The 21,583-nt window shown below is 43.0% G+C and overlaps 1 protein-coding gene across 1 annotated transcript in view; it reads right to left on the minus strand.

The window, feature by feature from the left end:
* The window catches only part of FRMPD1 (FERM and PDZ domain containing 1), a 46,280-nt gene that overhangs the window by 13,377 nt on the left and 11,320 nt on the right, over positions 1-21,583 (minus strand). The window contains exons 2-8 of the mRNA XM_060153390.1: positions 17,868-18,025; positions 16,861-16,963; positions 13,345-13,390; positions 9,677-9,784; positions 6,041-6,136; positions 1,332-1,457; positions 119-238 (exon numbers count right to left, since the gene is read on the minus strand). Of these exons, the coding sequence (XP_060009373.1) occupies positions 119-238; positions 1,332-1,457; positions 6,041-6,136; positions 9,677-9,784; positions 13,345-13,390; positions 16,861-16,963; positions 17,868-18,025 (757 nt within the window). The remainder of the gene's footprint in view (positions 1-118; positions 239-1,331; positions 1,458-6,040; positions 6,137-9,676; positions 9,785-13,344; positions 13,391-16,860; positions 16,964-17,867; positions 18,026-21,583) is intronic.

Below are 21,583 nucleotides of genomic sequence, written 5' to 3' on the forward strand. Positions count from 1 at the left end.
GATAAAGATAATCCCTACCAGGGAGCTGCTTAATTGCCTTGAGCTCATGTTCAAAATAACCCAATGTGCCCCCTTCGAGAACAACCACTGTTATTTTAGGAAGGGCAGACCGGGTCACCTGCAGATAGAGGTATTCAAAGGCTACTGGGTCTTCTTTCAGGAGGTCCAGGGGGTCCTTGGGAACAAAACACACCCTGAAGAGGCAGCGGTAGTCATGTGACTCTTCCCTTTGTACCACCTGGGATGCGTAAGAGAGACACGATTCACCTTCTGCTTTTGTTCTCACAGTTATTCCACAAAACAACTTTTTTAAAAAGACAATGAAAGTCCCCAGAGATTTCAGTTTTAGTGCTTCCCCAGTCAGTGCAGACCTTTGCCGCCGATTTAACTTTCCCATGGGTATAAAATGTAAAAGGCTCAAAAGAGCAAAGTTTCCCATTGATCCCATCAACCCCTTTCCAGAAGAAATCTCTGGGTCTGGTTTCTTATATACTGTTCCAGAGACAGTCTATGTGTATATATGCTCCTATAAATGTACATTCTTTTCTTTTCCACAAATAATAGTATATTATACATTATATATATACATATCTATGTGTGTGTGTGTGTGTGTGTGTGTGTGTGTGTGTATATCTCTCTCTCCTGTACCTTACTTCTTTTTCACTTCAATGATCTTAGTGATTTAACTTGATTTCTTTTTCCAATGCTAATGGAACAGAAGTGATTTAAAAACAGGTTTGTAAGCAGCAGTATTAGAAGATGAGTGACCACGGTAGGAATTCATCTGCAGTGAAGAACGCTCAGAGCGGCTTTCATGAGCTCGTGCCTTGCTCATGCTGTTTCTCTTCTTAAAAATTATGGAACTGACCTGTGTTTGGCTTTAAAAAGCTAGTATGACAAATCACTGAGTGGCTGAAAGATTGAGTGGTACAGGTGGACTGACTGTGTTAGCCCTGTCCTGCCGTCAAGGACGAGCTCAGAGGGCAAGTCTCACAAAAAGGGCTTAAACACAGCAACAGATGCTTCCCTGACATCTCAAAGGCAGCAGGTTCAGAGGAAGGTCATCAGAATTGGAAGCAAAAGATAGAGCTCTATTGGCTGTGTTACCTTGAGTAAGTCACCTTACTTCTCTAAGCCTCTGTCTCCTTGTCTGCAAAATAGGGGCCTGCCTACCTCATACAAAAACCAGGCTGAGTGAGCTCTGTGCCTTCTGGGCACAAGGAAGCGCATCAAACCTGCAGATGCACTCAGCCCTCTACCCAAAGGTTCTGGCTGAGGCGTGCAGCTTGCCCAGCCCAGATCTCCTCACCAGGAGCAGAAGCAGGTGGTACCTGCTGGATGAGCTCCTCCTCGTGCAGCAGGTGCAGCCGTGAGATGTTGTACTGCTCCTCCAGGGCCAGCGCAAAGTACTCCATACTTCGGATCGACAGCTTCTCCTTCACCGTGAGGATGATGTCCTGCAGGCACAGAGGCATAAGGGTCACCGAGGAACAGGCCAGCCCTCACGTTCAGGCACAGAGCAGGGAGGACTCCCTTCACTTTCCCTCTGCTCCTCGGTGCAGCTGGGGAGAGAAAGGCCTACACTGACCGGGTCCACTGCCAACGCAGGCAGCCAAATCTTGACGGGCCGCATGTGGGACTTCTCATTGCCCCTCAAGGTCCTACACCCACCGCTCCCCTTCCCTCAAGGCTCCAGCACCACCCATACGGCCACCCTCTCTGGCTTTACTCGAAAGGCTGAAGCTATCCTTTGGGGCCTTATGCCTCTCTTCAAGGTCTCCAGATTCATCCTCTCTCTGGAGTCTGCATCGTCAACTGCTTACCAGACAGAATCACACCACCTACTCTCTATGTAACTATGGGAAATCAACCTGATGCTCCTGAACCTGTTTCCTCCTATGAAATGGAGGATAAGGATGCCTATTTAGAGGGGCTGATGGGATGACATGATAATTAATACTGTGCCACCAGAGTTGCCATGCCACATTTTCCTCGTTCACTACAGTGGCCGCTTGTCATCACAAGGTCTTTGCTGCCTCAGGGCATTCACAACGCTGTTCCCTCTGCCAGGCACACTCCTCCCACACTCTTCACAAGGCTGTTTCTTTCCCTTCAGAGAAAACTTCTCTGGACGCTGTATCTAAATGGGATTGCCCCTGTTATTCTCTGTCCCAGGTCCTGTTGATTTCCTTCCTCACTACTGGATATGATTTTCTTCAACGACAGCTCTGTTCTCTAGTAATAGATAAGACAGTACAGTAAAGTTAAGTGAATGGGCTCTAGACCTAGACTTCCACTCACTAGCTGTGTGTCCCTGGATGAAGTGCTTACTCTCTCTATGCCTCAGTGTTTTCATCTCTAAGATGGTCATAATATTCACACCTCTCTCAGGGGTTGTGTGCGGTAAATTAATTTCCCCATATATGGCATTTAGAATCGCACCTGGCAGATGGCAAGTGTTCAATACATGCTAGCTGCTGCTATTTGTTTTCTTGCTTATTGTCATTTACGCCGCTAGATGCTAACCTTCCCCAGAATGTGAACCTTGCTTGTCTTGTGCTCCATTATATCCCCAAAGCTTGGCACTCAGTGATGCTCAATAAACTTTCACTCAGTGAATAAATAATCATCACAGACTCATCATAGACGTCCTGCCAGAATCTCAGATTTAGTAAGTGCCACACCATCAGGTGCTACCTGCTCCTCACAGCTCCCGATTCCGAATCCTCTTCCCACTTGCTCCATCGCCCTCCATAACTGACCAGTGACAAAGTCCTGAAAGGTCTATCTGCTTCTGTAACTCAACATTAATTCAATGCCTACTGTGAGCTGGCCATGATGGACAGCCCCTCACTGGACTCTGTCCCCTCTCTCCATTCTCCATTTGGCTTGAGTTCACACATTTCTCCTGGCTTTGTGGAGTGGTGCCCTAAGGACCCCACCCCGCCACCCATCTGACCTCCACCTTGCATCTAGAGCAGGGGTTGACAAACCATCACCTGTGGGCCAAATCTGGTCCACTGCTTGTTTTTGTAATTAAAGTTATATGGGAACACAGCCATGCCCATTCTCTACAATGGCAGAGTTGCGTAACCATGACAGAAGCCCCATGGCCTGCAAAACCTAGAATATTATCTGCCTCTTTACAGAACAAGTTTGCTGACCCCTGATCTAGAGGAACTTGTCTAAGCCTTGTACTTCTCATGCTCTCCCTGGCTCAAGAATATTCAGAGGTCCCCATGGCCCACTAGCCCAAATCCAGACTCCTTAGCTTCATATTCAAGGCTCTCAAGTATCAGGTGCCAGCCCACTTCTCCCACTTTATCTTCTGCTGCTTCTTCCAATGTACCCTGCTCGCAAGCCCCATATACTTGCCAAACTTTCCCATCACTGGATCTTTTGTTTGTTTGTTTGTTTGTTTGGGTTTTTTTTGCGGTACGTGGGCTTCTCACTGTTGTGGCCTCTCCCGTTGCAGAGCACAGGCTCCGGACACGCAGGCTCAGCGGCCATGGCTCACGGGCCCAGCCGCTCCGCGGCATGTGGGGATTTCCTGGACCGGGGCACGAACCCGCGTCCCCTGCATCGGCAGGCAGACTCTCAACCACTGCGCCACCAGGGAAGCCCATCACTGGATCTTTGTTGGTGTCATTCCACATGCCCGGGAAGCTGTCTTCACCTACCACTCCTGACCCATTCCTGTCCATCTTTCCAAGTCGGCCTCATAGGCCATCACATCCTGGGGGCCTTTCCTTGCCACTCAGCTGGAAGCTCTCTCTTCCTAGAGCCCACACCACACCATTTTCATATCCCGATTTCCTGGTTCTGAGCACACTGTACCCACAACAGTCTCCTTGTGAAATAACCCCAGGTCTCATCTCCTCACCCCAGCCCCACCCCAAGACTCTAGGCTCCCTAAGGGAGTGACCTGGCATAAATTATTTCTGTATCATCAACAGCTTTGCCGGCACACACACAAGAGTCACTAAATATTCACTGGGTCAAATGACATGTTATTTTCCTTGATTTAGAGAAAGAGGTTTTCTAATGTAAGAAATTTGCTTCTCTTGATAAGGCAGTGGGGAAGAGAAGTCACTGATGAACTGACAATGGTTTTTCCCTTTTTTACCCATTTGGGGATCTGTTTACATACCCCCCTCTTTCTCTGTCATAAAGAGCTAAAAGACTTGCTTTTTAAAAATTTGGCTACTACAGGGAAGTAAAATTAACCAGTATTATGCCAGCTAACTCCTTGCCCATTTCGCCAACTCCATCTGTCATCTTAGCTTTAATTCCCCTGCGGTGTGTGTAAATCATCTCAAAGTCTTTTTGGCCACCAAAGGGGGACTCACTTTAAATAAAGCATCCCCTCCATTCCAATGCACTTTGCTCAAAGATGACAGAAGTAGACACCTTGTCTAACGCATTTGCACAACCTTCATGCAGAATGGCAGTGTGGCCACCTCCAGTGCAGGGTTCAGAGACAACAGACCAAGTTGGAAGCCAGCTAGGAGCTAGCTGACCTTGACAAGTTTGGGATCTCTTGGGCCAGTGTTCTCATCTGAAAAGTAGGTTAATAATTGTCACTTTACAAGGTTACTGGGGGCATTAAGTGAGACAGTGCATGAGGAAGTACCCAGGGAAGTGCCAGACATGTAGTGAACACTGAACAAATCCATTCCCCCCCTCCCTTCCTCCATTGGGTTTGAGCTTCCCAGGGTCAGACAGGCTTTCTCCAGCTTCTCCTCAGTCACACCAAGATAAGAACGGGATAGAGCATTTGGGGCAGCCCTAGGAACTGCCAAAGGGAGGTGCCAGGGAACACTGGTGTGTGTGCGTGCATTGAGTATGCACGTGTGCACTCAAGTGCATGTGCATGTGCGTGCGTGCGTGTGTGTGTGTGTGTGTATCTTGGCTACTGTCTGGTACCTATAGCTGCACTTGCCCACCTGAACCTGCTCTTCCCCCAGTACCAGAAGAGCTGGGCTCAGTGCTGACTCTTACACGATTTTTAATGTTTGAACAACTCCTTTCTTTGCTTCTTCCCTGGTGCCTCCCTCTAACACTATTTGCTTCCTTGTTCAGAAACTATAGTGCCATCCCTTATTGTCTATGGATAAAATCCAAACTCCGTTGCCTGCCATTCGAGGCCATCCCCAGCCAGCCTGTGCCATCTCCCACTCCTCCCATGAGAAAATGGCCTGTGTTCCAGTCCTGTGGGATGGTTTACTGCTTCCTGGGCAATGCTTGTCTTACTGGCTCTCTGCCTTAGTTCATGGGACTTCTTCAGATTGATGTGCATCCTCTAACCCCTCAAAAACCCTGTCCCCACCTGTGCTTGTTGAAGTCTTAGAAACCCTTCGAAGCTCAGCTCAGGTCTAGCTTCCTTGCAAAGCCTTCTCTGATGTCCTGACAGGACAGAACATGGTCAGATAGAAAGATGGTGCTCTTTCCCTTGCATGCTGGGCACTTCCTTGTCCCTCTCCCTACAGCCCTTACTTCATCCTGCCCTGGACTACTGCGAGTTCCAAGAATGTCCATCTTCCCTCAACTAGACTGCAGGCTCCTGGGAGACAGAGACCACTTTCTACCTCATTCTGTACCACCTGCCTCAGAGTATCTCCTCTGCGGGAACTTGTTAAATGTAAGTCAAACTGACTTCCATCCAGAATAGAATTCACAGGGGCCTGGACCTGCCCGCACACTTTGCCTGGGATTTTAGCGACTCTAGTCTTTTGGGTAGCAGGTGGAGTCCCATACAAGAGGCAGGGAATCCCAGTGGCTAAGGGTGAAAGCTTATGAGTTGTATTGGGTACTTCATCTCTCTGAGCCCTGATTTCCTCCCCTGCAAGACGGTGATTAAAATACCAGCTTGCTGGGTGTTTGTGCAACTAAATGAGATAACACAGTGCTTGGCTTACTGCAGGCGGTCAGACCATGGTGGTTGTGAGATCACCAAGGTAGCTGCCTGGCAAGATGCCCCCGGGGTCCTGGGAGCCAGCAAATTCTCACTGGGAAAGAGATTCAAGTTTATTCCGAATACCTTCACAGTCGTGTGTGCCTCAAACTTGAAAGCTTTGGTCTGTCCATTCTCCAAGTACACCTTGAGCACGTTGGGCATACACAGCAGAGAATTACCCTGGAAAACACAAGAGTAGTGTTGAAACTGTCCCTTCCTGTCCCTGGGTGTGACAGATCCTCAGCTTCCCTGGCCCTGCCTGGTGAAGAGAGCAGGATTTTCCCCAACCTCCTCACCACATTGTAGATTGATTCTTGACATTTGGAGATTTGTCCAATGGATGAGGTCTATGCCACACAGATACAGGCATGCTTTGTTCCAGGGATAGCCACTAGAACTGGAAGACGGTGAAGAGTGAGCCCTGCCACGAGCATACTGACAGCAATGTGTGAGCCTGTACGATGTCACGCGGCCATCAGCTGACACTTCACTGCTGGTTGCCGCCCTTATGGGATGCAATTTGGCAAGTCAGGTGACAAGCATGCACATCGTCTCAGATGGGCCTTCCTGAGATTCTTGCACTGTGCCTTGTGGGGTTGGGTGAAATGGGGGGTAGGTTGCTCCCTCAGAGCCCCCTCAACATTTTACTATTTCATTCCCTACAGTAAAGCAACACCAAAGGGCAGAGGGCTGCTCTCCGTCTCTACTCATCCCAACCATCACTCCGGATTTATGAGAACAACTGCCCCCAATTCTAATCTCTGCAAAGAGTTTGGGTACAAAGCCCACCTGGGTTAGAAGCTTACCATCTTTTTTCAAAAACCTGACAGGCTTTTTCAGATGAGAAGTTTGTATCTCCTAAATATAAGGCCACTTGTATCGTTTAAGCAAGACTCACATTCATCACTCTACATAACTCTTTTTTTTAAACCACAGTACTTTTATGGAAGAAAAAGGAATATGGTCATATCCCAGTGCCATTTCACACTCAGTCAGGGATGAGGGATTTCACATCGCGCATGTTGTCATCTCACTACTCTGGTTTAGGGTATTTAGAAATCTTAATCTTTGGAATTCCCAAGTATGACATGCTTTCCTTGATACTTTATTATTTGTGATTTACCAAAAAATACATCCATAACATCATCACATAACTAAGGCTTTTCTCTAAGGCTTCTTCCAATTTTTATCTATACCTGTAAATAGCTTTTAGAGAGCCGCACTAATAGAACATGCACGATTCTATGTGCATTTTTACTCAACACATATACACTTCTTCATGTGGGTTTAATGTTTATAATTTTAATGGACTTATAAAGAGTCTGTTGAGTTGAAATATCAGAATTTCTTTAACCATTCCTCTGCCCTAGACATTTAACATTTTTTCAAATTTTTTGCAATTTATCTATCAGTAAAACAGATATCTTTAACTACATGGATTTTTGCATTTAAATTATGTTATAGACTTAAATTAATGAGAATGTGGTCCTTGGCCCACTTTTATGGCATTCATTAAGTTTTGTTTTCTTCTACTCCCAGAGATTAAATCAATTTACAAAGCCACCAATTAGTACATGAGTGTAGCTACTTTCTTGGCATCAGGGCTTACATTTTTCTTTATTTGTGCTCATTTACTAAGTACAAAGTAGCAGTTCTTAATATTTTCCTTTGCATTTCTTTAACGGTTAGCAAAGTTAAGCATATTTGAAGTGTTGGTTTCCTTAAGTCAGACAGAGAAAGATAATACTGTATGATATCACTTATATGTAGAATCTAAAAAATAAAACAAACTAGTGAATATAACAAAAAAGAAACAGACTCACAGATATAGAGAATAAACTAGAGGTTACCACTAGGGAGGGGGTGGAGGGGCAAGGTAGGGGTAGGGAATTAAGAGGTACCAACTACTATGTATAAAATGAATAAGCTACAAAGATATATTGATCAGCACAGGGAATATAGCCAAAATTTTATAATAACTATAAATGGAGTATATAACCTTTAAAGATTGTGAATCACAATGTTGAAACTTATATTGTATATCAACTATACCTCAATAATAAAAAAACCCCAAATCCCCAAATGTTGGTTTCCTATTTCAGATTCTTCTAGGGTCTTAGTATGTTTCAAGGGAGAAAGTTTAGCAACTGTTTTTATCATCTTTTAAATACTTGAGAGGATGAAAATGCAAGTCACAATGATGAACTCTCGCTGGTTTGCCTGTCTCTGCCTCACGTGGCTGATACAGAGACTCGGTACCCTGAGCTGCAAGTCTCCCCAGGGGATCTGGTTCACATCTGCAGAACCCTTATTCTCTACCTGTTCTGTTAGTTGGTTCTAGCTTCTACTTCTCTTTACTATGTACTACTCTTTTTTTTTTTTTTTTTTTTTTTTGCGGTACGCGGGCCTCTCACTGTTGTGGCCTCTCCCGCTGAGGAGCACAGGCTCCGGATGCGCAGGCTAAGCGGCCATGGCTCACGGGCCCAGCCGCTCCGCAGCATGTGGGATCCTCCCGGACCGGGGCACGAATCCGTGTCCCCTGCATCAGCAGGCGGACTCTCAACCACTGCGCCACCAGGGAAGCCCTACTATGTACTACTCTTAAAAACACACGTTGAATCAAAATTCAATTTGCTGAAGAGGTTTGATCCATTTTCACAAACATGGACACACAGAGACTCAAATATTTCAGACTGACAGGATCTCAGGTCTTTTCTGATTAATACATTAGGCCTCCCACTAGACCTTCCTGAACAAATCCACCTTTTACTCTGAGGTCTAACTGAAGGTGGAGTCTGTTAAGCAGCAGGACAAGAAGAAAATAAGGGCTCTCCAGATGTGAACCAGATCACCTGAATCTGGTGTTACAATGGCCGTGACTCCCCATTCACTGGTCTCTATGCTAAGAAAACCAGATAAGGACAAGCTCTGATTTGAAAGTTTCAAAATCTATTATTGATCACTGAATTCAGAATGGTAATAGTTACAGATCATCGGGTGGAAAATATTTAAATTATGAATATATGAGTCTTTAACAGTCCACATTGAAAACATCAAACTCTAGCCAACATTTTCCCTTTACAAACTTGTCTTCTGAACCCTCATATCCAACCACACCAATCCTGGGTATTCCCATATCAAAAAGGACTAGACAGCATATCACAGTGGAAAACAGAAGAACTGAAGTCACACAGACCTGTGCTCCTGTATTTCTAGCTATGTGATCTCAGAGGTTAATTCTCTTAACCTCTCTAAGCCTCTGCTTCCTCTTTTGTTAAAATACCTCCCATGCAGGATATGGTGATGACTAAGGATTATGTACCCAAAATTCATGCAGTAGAGGTTCAATAGATGATGGGCTGTTTAAAAAAACCAAAGCCACCCCCCTCCCCCGGCCCCCATCACTACTATCAATATATCACCTTCAGAGGGAATACTAAGTTTGAAGATTTAGAATGAGAAATGAACAATTGGAATCTGTTGAAATTTCAAGGGCAGAAAAATGGAGTCACAGAATGACAGAGCCACACCCAGTGCGTCTCTCCCTGTCCACCGTTTGCAGGTGCCTCACTAAGGGGGCACAGAGCCTCAAGCAAGCCCTCTGCACTCCCTCTGCATCCCCTCCATGCTGCAGATTCCAGAGTCCTCAGGAGATACATTCCAGGAGGCAGCTCACCCACTTGATGAAGAGTCATTTCAACCTCCTGACCAGTGACGCACCTGGCTGTGTCCGCTGACGAGCACTTCCTCTGCAAAGTGCACCTTCACGGGGTTGGTCTTCAGCCTGGCTCGCTTCTCCTCCGTTAGGAAGGAGGACTTGGGGACTCCCTGCAAAACATTAACACGACACACTTTAGAAAAACGTGGGACTTTCATAAAAGCCATGTACATCTTCTCGTTTCTTAAAAACAAAAGCAAAAGCTTGACAGCTGTTGAGAATTCAATTAAAACCCACAGAGAAGGACGACATCCCATTAGAGATCTCTTTTCATAAAATTTAGGGATCTCAACCCAATGTTCTTATGTGTCTGAGGACAGCTCAAGATTCAATACAGTGGCCAAAGGCTGTGGTATGATGAAGACAAAGAGAACTGGCCCGTGAGCAAAGAAACCTGAATTCCAACCCAACTTCAGCTACTCAACAGTTCTGAGAACTAACACAAATTGTTATGGAAGAAAACCAGTTGTGTGTATGTGTGTGTGTGTGTGTGTGTGTGTGCACACGTGTGTGTATGTGTGTGTGTACACACTCCTTTCTTTGGCCTTCAGTCTTCTCTTCTGCACAGTATTGGAACTGGACCAGGAGGCAGAAACAGCATAATTCTAATGAGCATGGGTTCTGGAGTCTAACTACCTGAAAAAAGCCCAGCTCTACTGATTTCTGCATGTGAGACCATGTGCCTGTGAGGCTATGGTGTCCTCATCTGTAAAAGGGGGATAACCAATATATCTACCTTGCAGGATTTTCTTTTGGCACAAATTAAATAAGACATTAAATATTAGTATTAATATTATAATAAATAATGTATTATAATTAATAGAAATACAGATCTATACAATTAAACCAAAACATATTTTAATCATAAAATTCTGTGTCCTAGAGAAGCAGTAATTAGTATTCCAACTTAGGATTTTATAATTCCTAATCAATTTCAAATCATTTGAGGACTCTAAGAATCCACTTGGAGAAAGATGAGCATTCTTGTTGAAGTAAAATATGTATGATCATTTGTCTTATGATCATATAACTTCTGGTGAGAGGCCCGAGTGGGCTAGACGATATTCAGGGCATTTCTCAGGGGCACAGGGGCCATCACCTGGGCTAATATCAGCTTTCCCTGCAGGATTTCCTAAGTACAGTATTCATACTCCTCTTTTCTTGGCAACCTCATAGGAATCTTAGGAATGGTACTGGAACATGTTAATTTTCCTCTCCCTATACTTTTTATTTTTTAAAAGGAGGCAGCTATATGCTACTTCCCTCTCTCCTTACTTAACAAGTGCTATCTTTTGCTATCACTCTTGGAAATAGAGTAGGAAAAGAACTACCTAATTAAGATTAAGATGTTCTCCACTGAGATGATAATCAGCTAAATGCAAAGAATCTCTCAACACCTGCATGATCATTTATAGCGATTACCTTTCAGTATACTGTTTTTTTATGCATTGGTTTCACACTATTTCATAGGTAAATTCTTCTATTTAGAATAGAAGAATCTCCTTTATCTGTGCATAAAACACTTGGTCTTTCATATTTATGGCAAACATCCTAGTCCTATTTAGGTGGGTTTTTTTTCCTGTTCTACTTCTAAGAAACAAACAAACAAAAAATAACACTTCAAATAAGGAGAGGAGGCAACAATTTCTTTGCTTTTTAGTGTTATGGAGTTTTTGGACCACAGAAATTTAATTTTTTTCCACATAATGAAATAGCTGTTTGTTCCACTGTACCTTCTCCCACTCCCTAAATGCTTAGGAATTCTTTCTGCAACTTACGACCGAATAGACACCCATCCATATTGTTGACATTTTTATGGTTTGTTTTTTATATTTAAGTCTTTAACATCAAATGGTGCGAGATATGTCCCAGTACAATTTCTTGAATAATCATCTTTTCTCCCACTGATTTGGGATGCCATATTTATCATATACTTAATTCTTATACTGGTATCTATTCTTGGACTTTTATTTGATTAGATTGATATATCCAACATTTCATCAATATCACACTGTTTTAATTACTGCAGCTTTATTAGTTTTAAAATCTAGTATTTCAAGGCCATCATTATTCCTTTTAAAAAAGATTTTCTTGATAAGTCTCACCTTGATATACTTTGTCAAAATCCAAATAAAAGTCCCACAGGGAGTCTGAATTTTCCTTAAGCATATACATTAACATGAGAAAATCTGACATATTAGTAGTCTTCCCATCAAGGAACATAATAGGTAACTCCTTTTATATTAAAGAAAAATTTTACTTCCTTCAGTATTATTCTAGTTTCCTTCATGTAAGGCCCACATATTTCTTTTCCCTAAAGTTCTCCTATTTTTTAAATTTTTCCCTGTAAAGAACTAGCCCTTGGATTTATCAACTTTCCAATTTTTTCTGTTTTCCAAAGCATCATTTAGATTTAAATTTTTATCATTTTCTTTAATCTGCTTTATGCTTGTTTTATTAGTCTTTTCTTCCTACTTCTTGCACTGAATATTTACTTAACCTGTTTTCTTGTTAAATAATAAAATCACTTTTAAGGTTATGAATGTTACTCTGAGTATAGCTTCAACTGTATATAAGTTCTAAGAAGTAGAGTTCTAAATTTTAATTATTTTCTATCTAGTCTATAATGGTAATTTTTGCTTTTCCATTTGATTCTGTCTTTACTTAGGAGATTGCATTTTTATTCCAAATGACTGGGTGGTTTTAATTAAGTTTTTTTTTTTTTTTTTTTTTGCAGTACGCGGGCCTCTCACTGTTGTGGCCTCTGCCGTTGCGGAGCACAGGCTCCGGACGCGCAGGCTCAGCGGCCATGGCTCACGGGCCCAGCCGCTCCGCGGCATGTGGGATCTTTCCGGACCGGGGCACAAACCCATGTCTCCTGCATCGGCAGGCGGACTCTCAACCACTGCGCCACCAGGGAAGTCCCTTAATTAAGTTTTTGATAGCTATCAATTTGTGTTTTATTATATTCTGGAAAAGAGACTTATACAGTTGTTTCTTTGGGGAATTTAGTTTTTTTGGTGGTCTGGTATGTGGTCACTTGGATTAGATTATTAAATGCATTATTAAAATTCTCTATGCCCCTATTTATTTTCTTGTCTATTTGTGGCCAAGGCTAAGAGGTATGTACTAAAGTTTCAAAATGAGAATTTTCTGTCAACTTTTCCTCCTTGGTAGTTTTCTCTTACAATCTGATTATATACTTTCCCTTGTATCACATATAAAGGACTCCTAGGCTTACAGTGGTTTAGGATGGCTGGTGCCTTTCTGTGCATCATCTGTGCCACACCTTGCCTTGAGGCCGATAAAACACGTTCACATTCAACACCTTGTTGGGTCCTCAGAACAACCCATTAGATAGACAAGGCAGTTACTGTCCTCATCTCTGTTTTACAAAAATCAAAACTGAAACTAAATGACTGCTCCACGGTGATATCACTCAGGCCTGTCCTGAAACTCCTAGTTTGGTACCCTTGTCATCCCACTCTGCATAATCACAGGTCTGTCTCCTTAGCTGGACCATGAGTTCTTGAAGCCTGGACCCACATCTGTGTCCTCCACAATACTGGCACACAGGCTGTTTATTCTACGGGGGATATTCTGCTGGGGGTACAGGGTCTTGGGGCCAAGAAGAGTGAAACTAACACACAAGACATAAAAAGAGATATACCGATGTGCAGCGAACAACTGTGATTGAAAGAGAGTCTTCAGCTTCCCTGAAAAAAAAGAATAAAGGTAAAAAAAGTCATCATTCTGGGTGATACACGTGTGTGTGTGCGTGTGTGTGTGTGTGTTAGGGTCAAAAAGACTGGTAGAATTACAAAGCAGCCTCTCTTGCCTCAGCTTCTTTGGCTCAGCAAAATTGAGGACACTGAGAAAGCAGTGATCTGTGAAGGAACTTAAGCTGTCCCAGATGCCACTGCTACCTTAAGAAAATCTTCAGATACTTCCCTCTACCATCTAGTCCATACCTACAGCCACTAAATTAAGTCACTTATCTTTCTTTCTTTTTTTAAATTTTATTTTATTTTTGGCTGCATTGGGTCTTTGTTGCTACGTGTGGGCTTTCTCTAGTTGCAGTGAGCGGGGGCTACTCTTCGTTGCGGTGTGCGGGCTTCTCACTGCAGTGGCTTTTCTTGTTGCAGAGCACGGGCTCTAGGCGCGCAGGCTTCAGTAGTTGTGGCACATGGGCTCAGTGGTTGTGGCATGCAGGCTCAGTGGCTGTGGCACAGGGGCTTAGTTGCTCCGCGGTATGTGGGATCTTCCTTGACCAGGGATCAAACCCATGTCCCCTGCATTGGCAGGCAGATTCTTAACCACTGCACCACCAGGGAAGTCTGTCCCCACTTATCCTTCATTTAGTCTATATGATGGAAAACTCATCCGGTTGCTATGACCACTAGCTAGGTTTACGTCCAGAAAAAAATTTTAAGAGAAAACAGAGCACTAACACAGATAACTTACGTTGCTATTTCAGAAAACTGGCTAAACATTCATGAAATAGAATAAATGAATGTGGATAACACTGATCAGATAAAAGCCAACAAGTTTACGGTGTTTGGGCACACAAGTTTGGTGGGTCCAATCATTTAATCAAATACTAGACATTTTTGTTTTGTTATAATCTCTTAGGTTCCAAAAGTGATCAAATCAACCAGATAAGTGCCAAACTTCCACTTTGCATTAGAGGACAGAACTGAAAAGTCAATTCATATTTTCCTTTATCTCTGCCATTGCTAGAGAAGCAGTTTGCAAAATAATTTCATTTGATTTCTTGCAATATGAACATTTAGGCCAGCTGCTGCCAGTGTGTTACTTCCTCTAATACATAAACTCAACCTGAGGTTTCTAAGTGCCTGGGGATTGCCTTTTCCATTTTATATAAGAACAGGTCTTTTTCAAGAGAATTCACAACAAACCAACGTCCAAGTACTCTCAAAAGGACAGTTTGGCCTCACAGATAGATAATCAGAGGAATTAGAGAGATTTTGTTGGGTTTTTGTTTGCTTGGGTTTTTACTTTTATAAATGGCAATGACACTGGGAATTAAGCTAAAAAAGTAAGCAGTTCCGGGATTCCCACACAAGGCATGGAGCTGAGAGTGCAGATGCAAGCATACATCAGGTCACATCCCTGCTCACAAGTCTTCAGTGGCTCAGTCTTCCAGGAGGAGAATAACCCCTGAACTCACTGTATCAGCACCAAGACCCTCCATCATCCGGGCCTCACTTACCAGAACTTTTCTCTAGGTATCCAGTGCCTTAGACAAACTGAACCGCTCAGTATCCCTACTCCCCAGCCAGTCACTCCTCCTTGTCACTCTGCATGGATCATCCTTCACCTCCATCTTTGTAGCCCAAATTCTACCCAGCATTAAAGGTAGAACTTGGCCAGCCGAAATACTTCTGTACTCTTCTCTGTTTTGTCAAACCACAACTTCCCCACAAGTTGGAGGAATCTCCAGCATTTACAGCCCCTTTCCCCTGCTTCTCTTGAGACACTGTCTGCCCTCAATCTTAGCGGGGCATACACGAGCTGTCTCTGTACTACCATCCTGTAAGTGTCTAGGGAGTGGAGCCCCTTTGCCCCCCAGGGTTCCTTGCCCATTGAACAGATCAGGGTTCAATGTTACCTAAACATTCAAATTTTGGTCTACTGTTTTAAATTGTGAATACTTTTGTTTATTAGTCAGAGTTTGATCTAGCCTGGCAGAGATATTAGTAGCAGTGAAAATCTAAAATTCATTTGCTGGAATGGAGAAATTCTTTGAGAAAACCACCCAGTAATTGGGAAAGCAAACTTCATGATTTCCATAACCATATTTCATTTTTTAAAATGAAATAATCAGGGCTTCCCTGGTGACGCAGTGGTTGAGAGTCCGCCTGCCGATGCAGGGGACACGGGTTCATGCCCCGGTCCGGGAAGATCCCACATGCCGCGGAGCGGCTGGGCCCGTGAACCATGGCCACTGAGCCTGCGTGTCCTGAGGCTGTGCTCCGCAACGGGAGAGGCCTCAACAGTGAGAGGCCCGTGTACTGCAAACACACACACACACACACACACACACACACACACACACACACACACACACAAAGAAATAATCAAATCCTTTCCTGGCTGCCCCACCCACTCACCTTATTCCCTAGCAATCTTGAAGCAATATTGGGCATGGCTGAGAGGATTCTATTTTCTACACTATGATGGATTCTCTGTAAATCTTATGTTTCTCCACAGCGAGATTGTGGACTTCCTGAGGGTGGAGACTGCATCCTGCATTTTCATTTTCTCTTTCTCTGACTTTGTTATTGTTGCCGGTTATTCAGTGTGTGCTGCACATGATAGGCCCTCAGAAATGAAAACCACCACTCACAAAAAGGCACAGACTAAAGTACAAACTTGACGTATCTTCAAGCTGGCTTTCCTCTAACTCTATTTCTCGTTTCCCTTTATTTATATTAAAGTCATTAAAACAGTGTTGGGTGAAAGTTTTAAAAGACAAAGGACTGCACGTGCCTATAGAACATCTGTCAGGCCTCCTCACTCCTGTCACTCACTTCCTCTGTCTTAAAACCAGGGTCGCCAACTGTCAGTGCCAACCACATTCACTCATTCCACTGAGCACCCACTGTGTGCCTGGTCTTAAGGAGGTCATGGTCAAAGCAGAAAGTGAGACATTTACAAAAATCACCAGGACACCAGGTAGAAGTTGGTAGGTGCCATACCAATGGAACTACGTATATGCCTACAGGCTGCACCAAGAACATTTAGGAAGAGATGTTAAAAGGGTTAAAGAACAATAAGCAGACTTAGTGTCAATTTAGTCTAATTTTGGGCATATGTTACAACAACCCTATACATCCTAAAGGGGTAGGGCCTATGTATTACTCATAATTACATTCCCCGCAGCGCCTAGCACCGTGTTTTGGGCATTGCAGGGGGTTGATAAATAGAGCACCCTGTGCCTCCCCATCACTTCTGTAGGCAGGTGAAAGAGGGCAGATAGTAACCGAGATGGAATTCTAAAACAAGGCTGTTATTGCTGCTTTAAAGGAGCCTGCACTTTACTTAAATCCCAGGGATATCAGTTATGCCCTTTCTGTCTCCCACCCTTGCTCTATAATAATCTGTGCAATATATATAATAATACATATAATAATTCTGTGGATGATGGAAGACAATTTAGTACCTCAGAATATCGACCGCTCGTTCACAGGAAAGGTCTTCAGCAGGCTCGTTGTTTATCTGGAGGATCTGATCACCAGGGAAAAGCTTGCCATAAGCAGAGCTTCCTGTTGAAGAGAAAAGAAGTAACTGATGTTCATGCCAGGAGAGCCAAGACCCCACGTGTCACAGCAGCTCACCTGAATGGCAGCCTGATCCAGTCCCCAGGGCACTGGCTCACCCACACCCCTGGCCAGACTTGGGCTCACATGGATTTCAGTTTTCCTGTTTACAAAGCATGGATAACGTACCTACCATTCATCACCTTCAAGGGATGTTAGGAGACTGTCCAGGGAAAGAAGACTAGCAGAAACTCCCTGAATCAACAGAGCTGGCCAGCCAATCTACTACATTCATTGCTAAAGAACTCTGGTGTGTGTGTGTGTGTGTGTGTGTGTGTGTGTGTGTGTGTGTGTGTGTGTGTGTGTGTGTGTGTGTGTGTGTGTGTGTGTGTGTGTAAATTCAAATTATTAGATTTTAACTAGTCCCAGATCTCACATCAACACATAGCTGAAGTATGACAAAAAACACTACACATTCCCAGCCTGCTCATCTTCACCCTGATACAGCCTATATTTTACAGACTCAAGTGAAAACAAATCAATAATTTCTATTACTGTCTGCCCAGAAACTCTCCCCAGCTCAGAGCATGTAGGGTTCAGAGAGGACGGCTGGTCCCAATACTGTCACTGCCCCTGAGACTGGCCAGGGGGCCACGGGTGGGCAAATCCCTGCCTGAGGCCAGTGGACCTGGGGTGCAGATCAGCAAGTGCACTTGAAGCTCCTCCCTCCCAGCACCACAGGAAGGTGCAAAGCCCTAGACAGAATTAGGTCGAAATTAGATGTGCCCTGTCTAGCTTTCTGGGGTAGCATTTTCTACATTATGTTATAGCACAGATAGATGGGAAGAGAACGAGAGATATTTCTCCCCAAGAAGCCAAAATCCTTTCTTGTTTCCCAGTCATCCCCTACCTGCTGTGACGGCCACCACTGTGAGGGGAAGGGTCTCAGAAATGTGAAATCCATAGTCCTGGAGGAGATCATCTTTGTCTATTTTTACTGTGTGTTTCACAGGGATGATGGTCTGGGTTGGGATCCCAGGGGGTCCATCAGCTGCAGCATCTTTAGCCCTGGAAGAGAAGGAGTGTGTAAAAAAGACAGAGAGGGGAGTCTAGTTGGTCGCCACAAACCAGGTCAGCCCTAGGCATTCTGGAGAGGAAGATGCAGAGCTAAGTGGACACCAACTCTCCTCTTGAGAGAGAGACGACACAAACGCCAGTAGATAAGACAGCGGGACATAGCACCGTGCTCTAAAAGAGAGGTCGTGAAGTGCTGTGGGTACTCAGAGAAGAGGTAGAGCAGTTTTAACTTTGTGGGCTAGAGGAGAAGGAATCAGGGAAGCATTTGCTACCTAGAAGAGGTGGCATCTGAGAGATGTCGAGGGTATATCTATACAGCCCAAATCCTGGCACACAAAAGATATTCAGTAACTGCTGCTGAGTGGATGGATGCATAGATGCATGGATGGGTAGGTGGATGGATTCATGGATGGACGCATGGATGGATGGATGGGTGGGTGGATGGATGGACGGACAGGCATTCCAGGCAGGGGGCACTGCTTCAGCAGAGGTACAGAAGAGGAAAAACATGGACTGTGAATAGGAACAAGGAATTGCTCAGTTTAGATGTCTAATGATGACTAATTTTTATAGATGAGTTGTTTCTTTGGTGATTTTTTTCTTTTTTGCTTTATAATGAACATTGCTTCCCTTCAACTTTGTAACTGTGAGGATTCCAGTATAAAATCCCAGATATTGCAGACTCCCTCTATATTAATTGTTAAAAACATGTATGTTCTCTATATATCTAAAAGCAGGTAAGTTGAAAGTTATATTTTCTATCTTTCAATACCACAAAGCGAATTTATGAGCTATTTTTCATTTGTCTGTGGCAAATGATTTTTTTCCTTCTAAGAGTCAGTGGTTCTTTCTGGGGAAGGTCAAATAGTGATGGGATAAGGTATTTATTGTCATTATAAAAAAACAACAGAAATGTGGAGGAGTAACAGCTCCCTCGGGGCTCTGCAGCTAAGGTTCATCATTTATTCTCATCTATTTACCAAACACTGTCAGGAACTCTGCCCAATGCAATAGGACCTCGGTTATCTGAAAATCACCTCTCTGTCATTTATAATAATCTCAAGTTTCAACAAGGACCAGGAAATATTAAAAAACTGCTTCGTGGAACCAAAATGCAGGTGACAAGTCCAAGCCTTATTACGCACATTATCCATCAAGGAGCTCTCTTAGGAGCGAGGAGAGGATTTCTCCTAGGTGAGCATATGGGTAATACTGAGAAGTGTTAGAAGACAGACTTAACAAGAGGGAAGAAACAGAAAACTCTGATAATTTATACTGAATAAAACCTATAGGTATTCCTGATTTTTTTAAAAAAAAGAAAACTTTAAAGCTCTGAAAGGACCTTTCTAAGTAAAATAAATAATATAGTGCACTGAAAGGCAAAAATCAACATCTGCAGTCCTTTGAAAAAGCAACAGGAAGGACACCCTAGACACTACTCCTATTTAATGTGGCAGGAGAAATGCCTGGAATACTTATCAGAGAAGGAAAAATGATAAGAGGAATAATAGCGTACCTTTTTTTTCCTAAACAGTTGATGATCTACACCTAGAAAATGAATTCACAAAGAGAATTGCTAGTGCTTAAAAAATAGGTTTAGTGGAGTTGCAGGATAAACACATAAAACACAGCCACAGAAAGCATCCAACAATTCATTAAAAACAGAGTAGCTGAATGTGTATTAGGCGCTAGGCATTCTTAATAAGCTGATGCAATAAAGGAAGACACAAGTAAAACTGAGGCTGGATTCCTGGTTGGGAAGATTACATATTGAAAAATGAAAGTAAGTACTGAACGAAAATATAAATTTGATGGAATACTGGTTAAAAATCCTTCCAAATTAAAAAAAAACTTGATAAATTGATGACAGTAATAGTAGCAGTAACGACAACAACGATAATCATTTGTAACATTTATTGAACACTAACTATGTACCAAGGAGTGATCTAACTTGTTTTCATGGCTCATTTGACCCTTACAACACACTTGTGAGGTAGGTATGATTATTATCCCTATTTGATAGATAAGAAGACTGAATCTTGCTTTGAGAAACTTTAACCTGCTTAAAGTCACATAGCTGGGGAGGGAGTTTCAAACTGGGGCTACTTTCTTCAAAGGCACTGCAGCACAGCTGTATAATGCAAACCACATTTGTAAATGTAACTTTTCTAATAGCCACCTGAAAATGGGGGAAGAAATGAAAAAGAAACAAGTGATTTTTAATATATTTTTATTTAACCCAATATATCCAAAATACTATCCTTTCAACATGTAATCAATAAAAAAATTATTGATGAGCTATTCTGCACCCTTTTTTTCATATTATGTCTTCAAAATTCAGCATGTATTTTATACTTACAAAGCATGTCAACTTGGATGCTATATTTTCAGCAGAAATTCTCAGATTTCATAAAATTTACAGTTAAAAAGTAAATTTTCAGGCCCAAGTTCTTCCGAACATACTTAAAAGTTTTCCAATAACTGAATGATCAGTCTTTACATTTAAATTAATTAAAATCAAATAAAATTAAGTATTTAATCTCTCACTCATACTAGCCACGTTTTAAGGGCTTAACAGCCATCTCTGGATAATGGCAACCATATTGGACAGCACAGATCTAGAGCCTATGACAATGTATGAAAAATATACGAGACTCTCATATACAAAAAGAAAATTTCTAACTTCAAAATTGTATTAACAGATGTTAGAGCAAATACCTTAAAAGGTACTTTATGTCAATTTGTCAAATCTTATATAGTTATATAAAATATTTATTGTGAGATGTGGGTACCTTTTAATGTAGAGTGGGTCTCCAAAATATGAGAAAACTTGAAGCCTAGAAGCCTTAAAAGAGTTGTGCTTCGGGGCTTCCCTGGTGGCGCAGTGGTTGAGAGTCCGCCTGCCGATGCAGGGGACGCGGGTTCGTGCCCCGGTCCGCGAAGATCCCACATGCCACGGAGAGGCTGGGACTGTGAGACATGGCCGCTGAGCCTGCGCGTCCGGAGCCTGTGCTCCGCAACGCGAGAGGCCACAACAGTGAGAGGCCCGCGTACCGCAAAAAAAAAAAAAAAAAGAGTTGTGCTTCAACCTAGATTATTTGACCTAGGAGCCTGGGCTCTTGAACACTAAATACTGCTGCAAGAATGAGGGTAAACAAGATGTGCAAGCACACACTCACGTGTGGGTACACTTGGGTGTGCATACACCCACCTTCCTCTCTTCTATAGATCACAATCTTAATCTGCTCCTATCAGACAGAGGCGATGATCAAAACTGCATGGCGTGGTCTTCACCAATGAAACGGAATAGAAACTTTAGAAAATCTTTTAAAATATTAGGTGGCTAGCCAGAAATAACTCAACATGGTGACATAATCACCACATTGCAGTACTAAACACCATAAGAAGTATTACATTTCAAAAAGGTCAAAAGAGAGAATTATAAAAACTAGAAATAAATATGGACAGTTTATGCCAGCTTCTGGAGAGGAGACACATTTTTAAGGATTAGAAAATTAGAGACAGGCATAAGATATAAGATGGATGGTT

Source organism: Lagenorhynchus albirostris, chromosome 7 (assembly GCF_949774975.1).
Source record: "Lagenorhynchus albirostris chromosome 7, mLagAlb1.1, whole genome shotgun sequence".
Taxonomy (NCBI): domain Eukaryota; kingdom Metazoa; phylum Chordata; class Mammalia; order Artiodactyla; family Delphinidae; genus Lagenorhynchus; species Lagenorhynchus albirostris.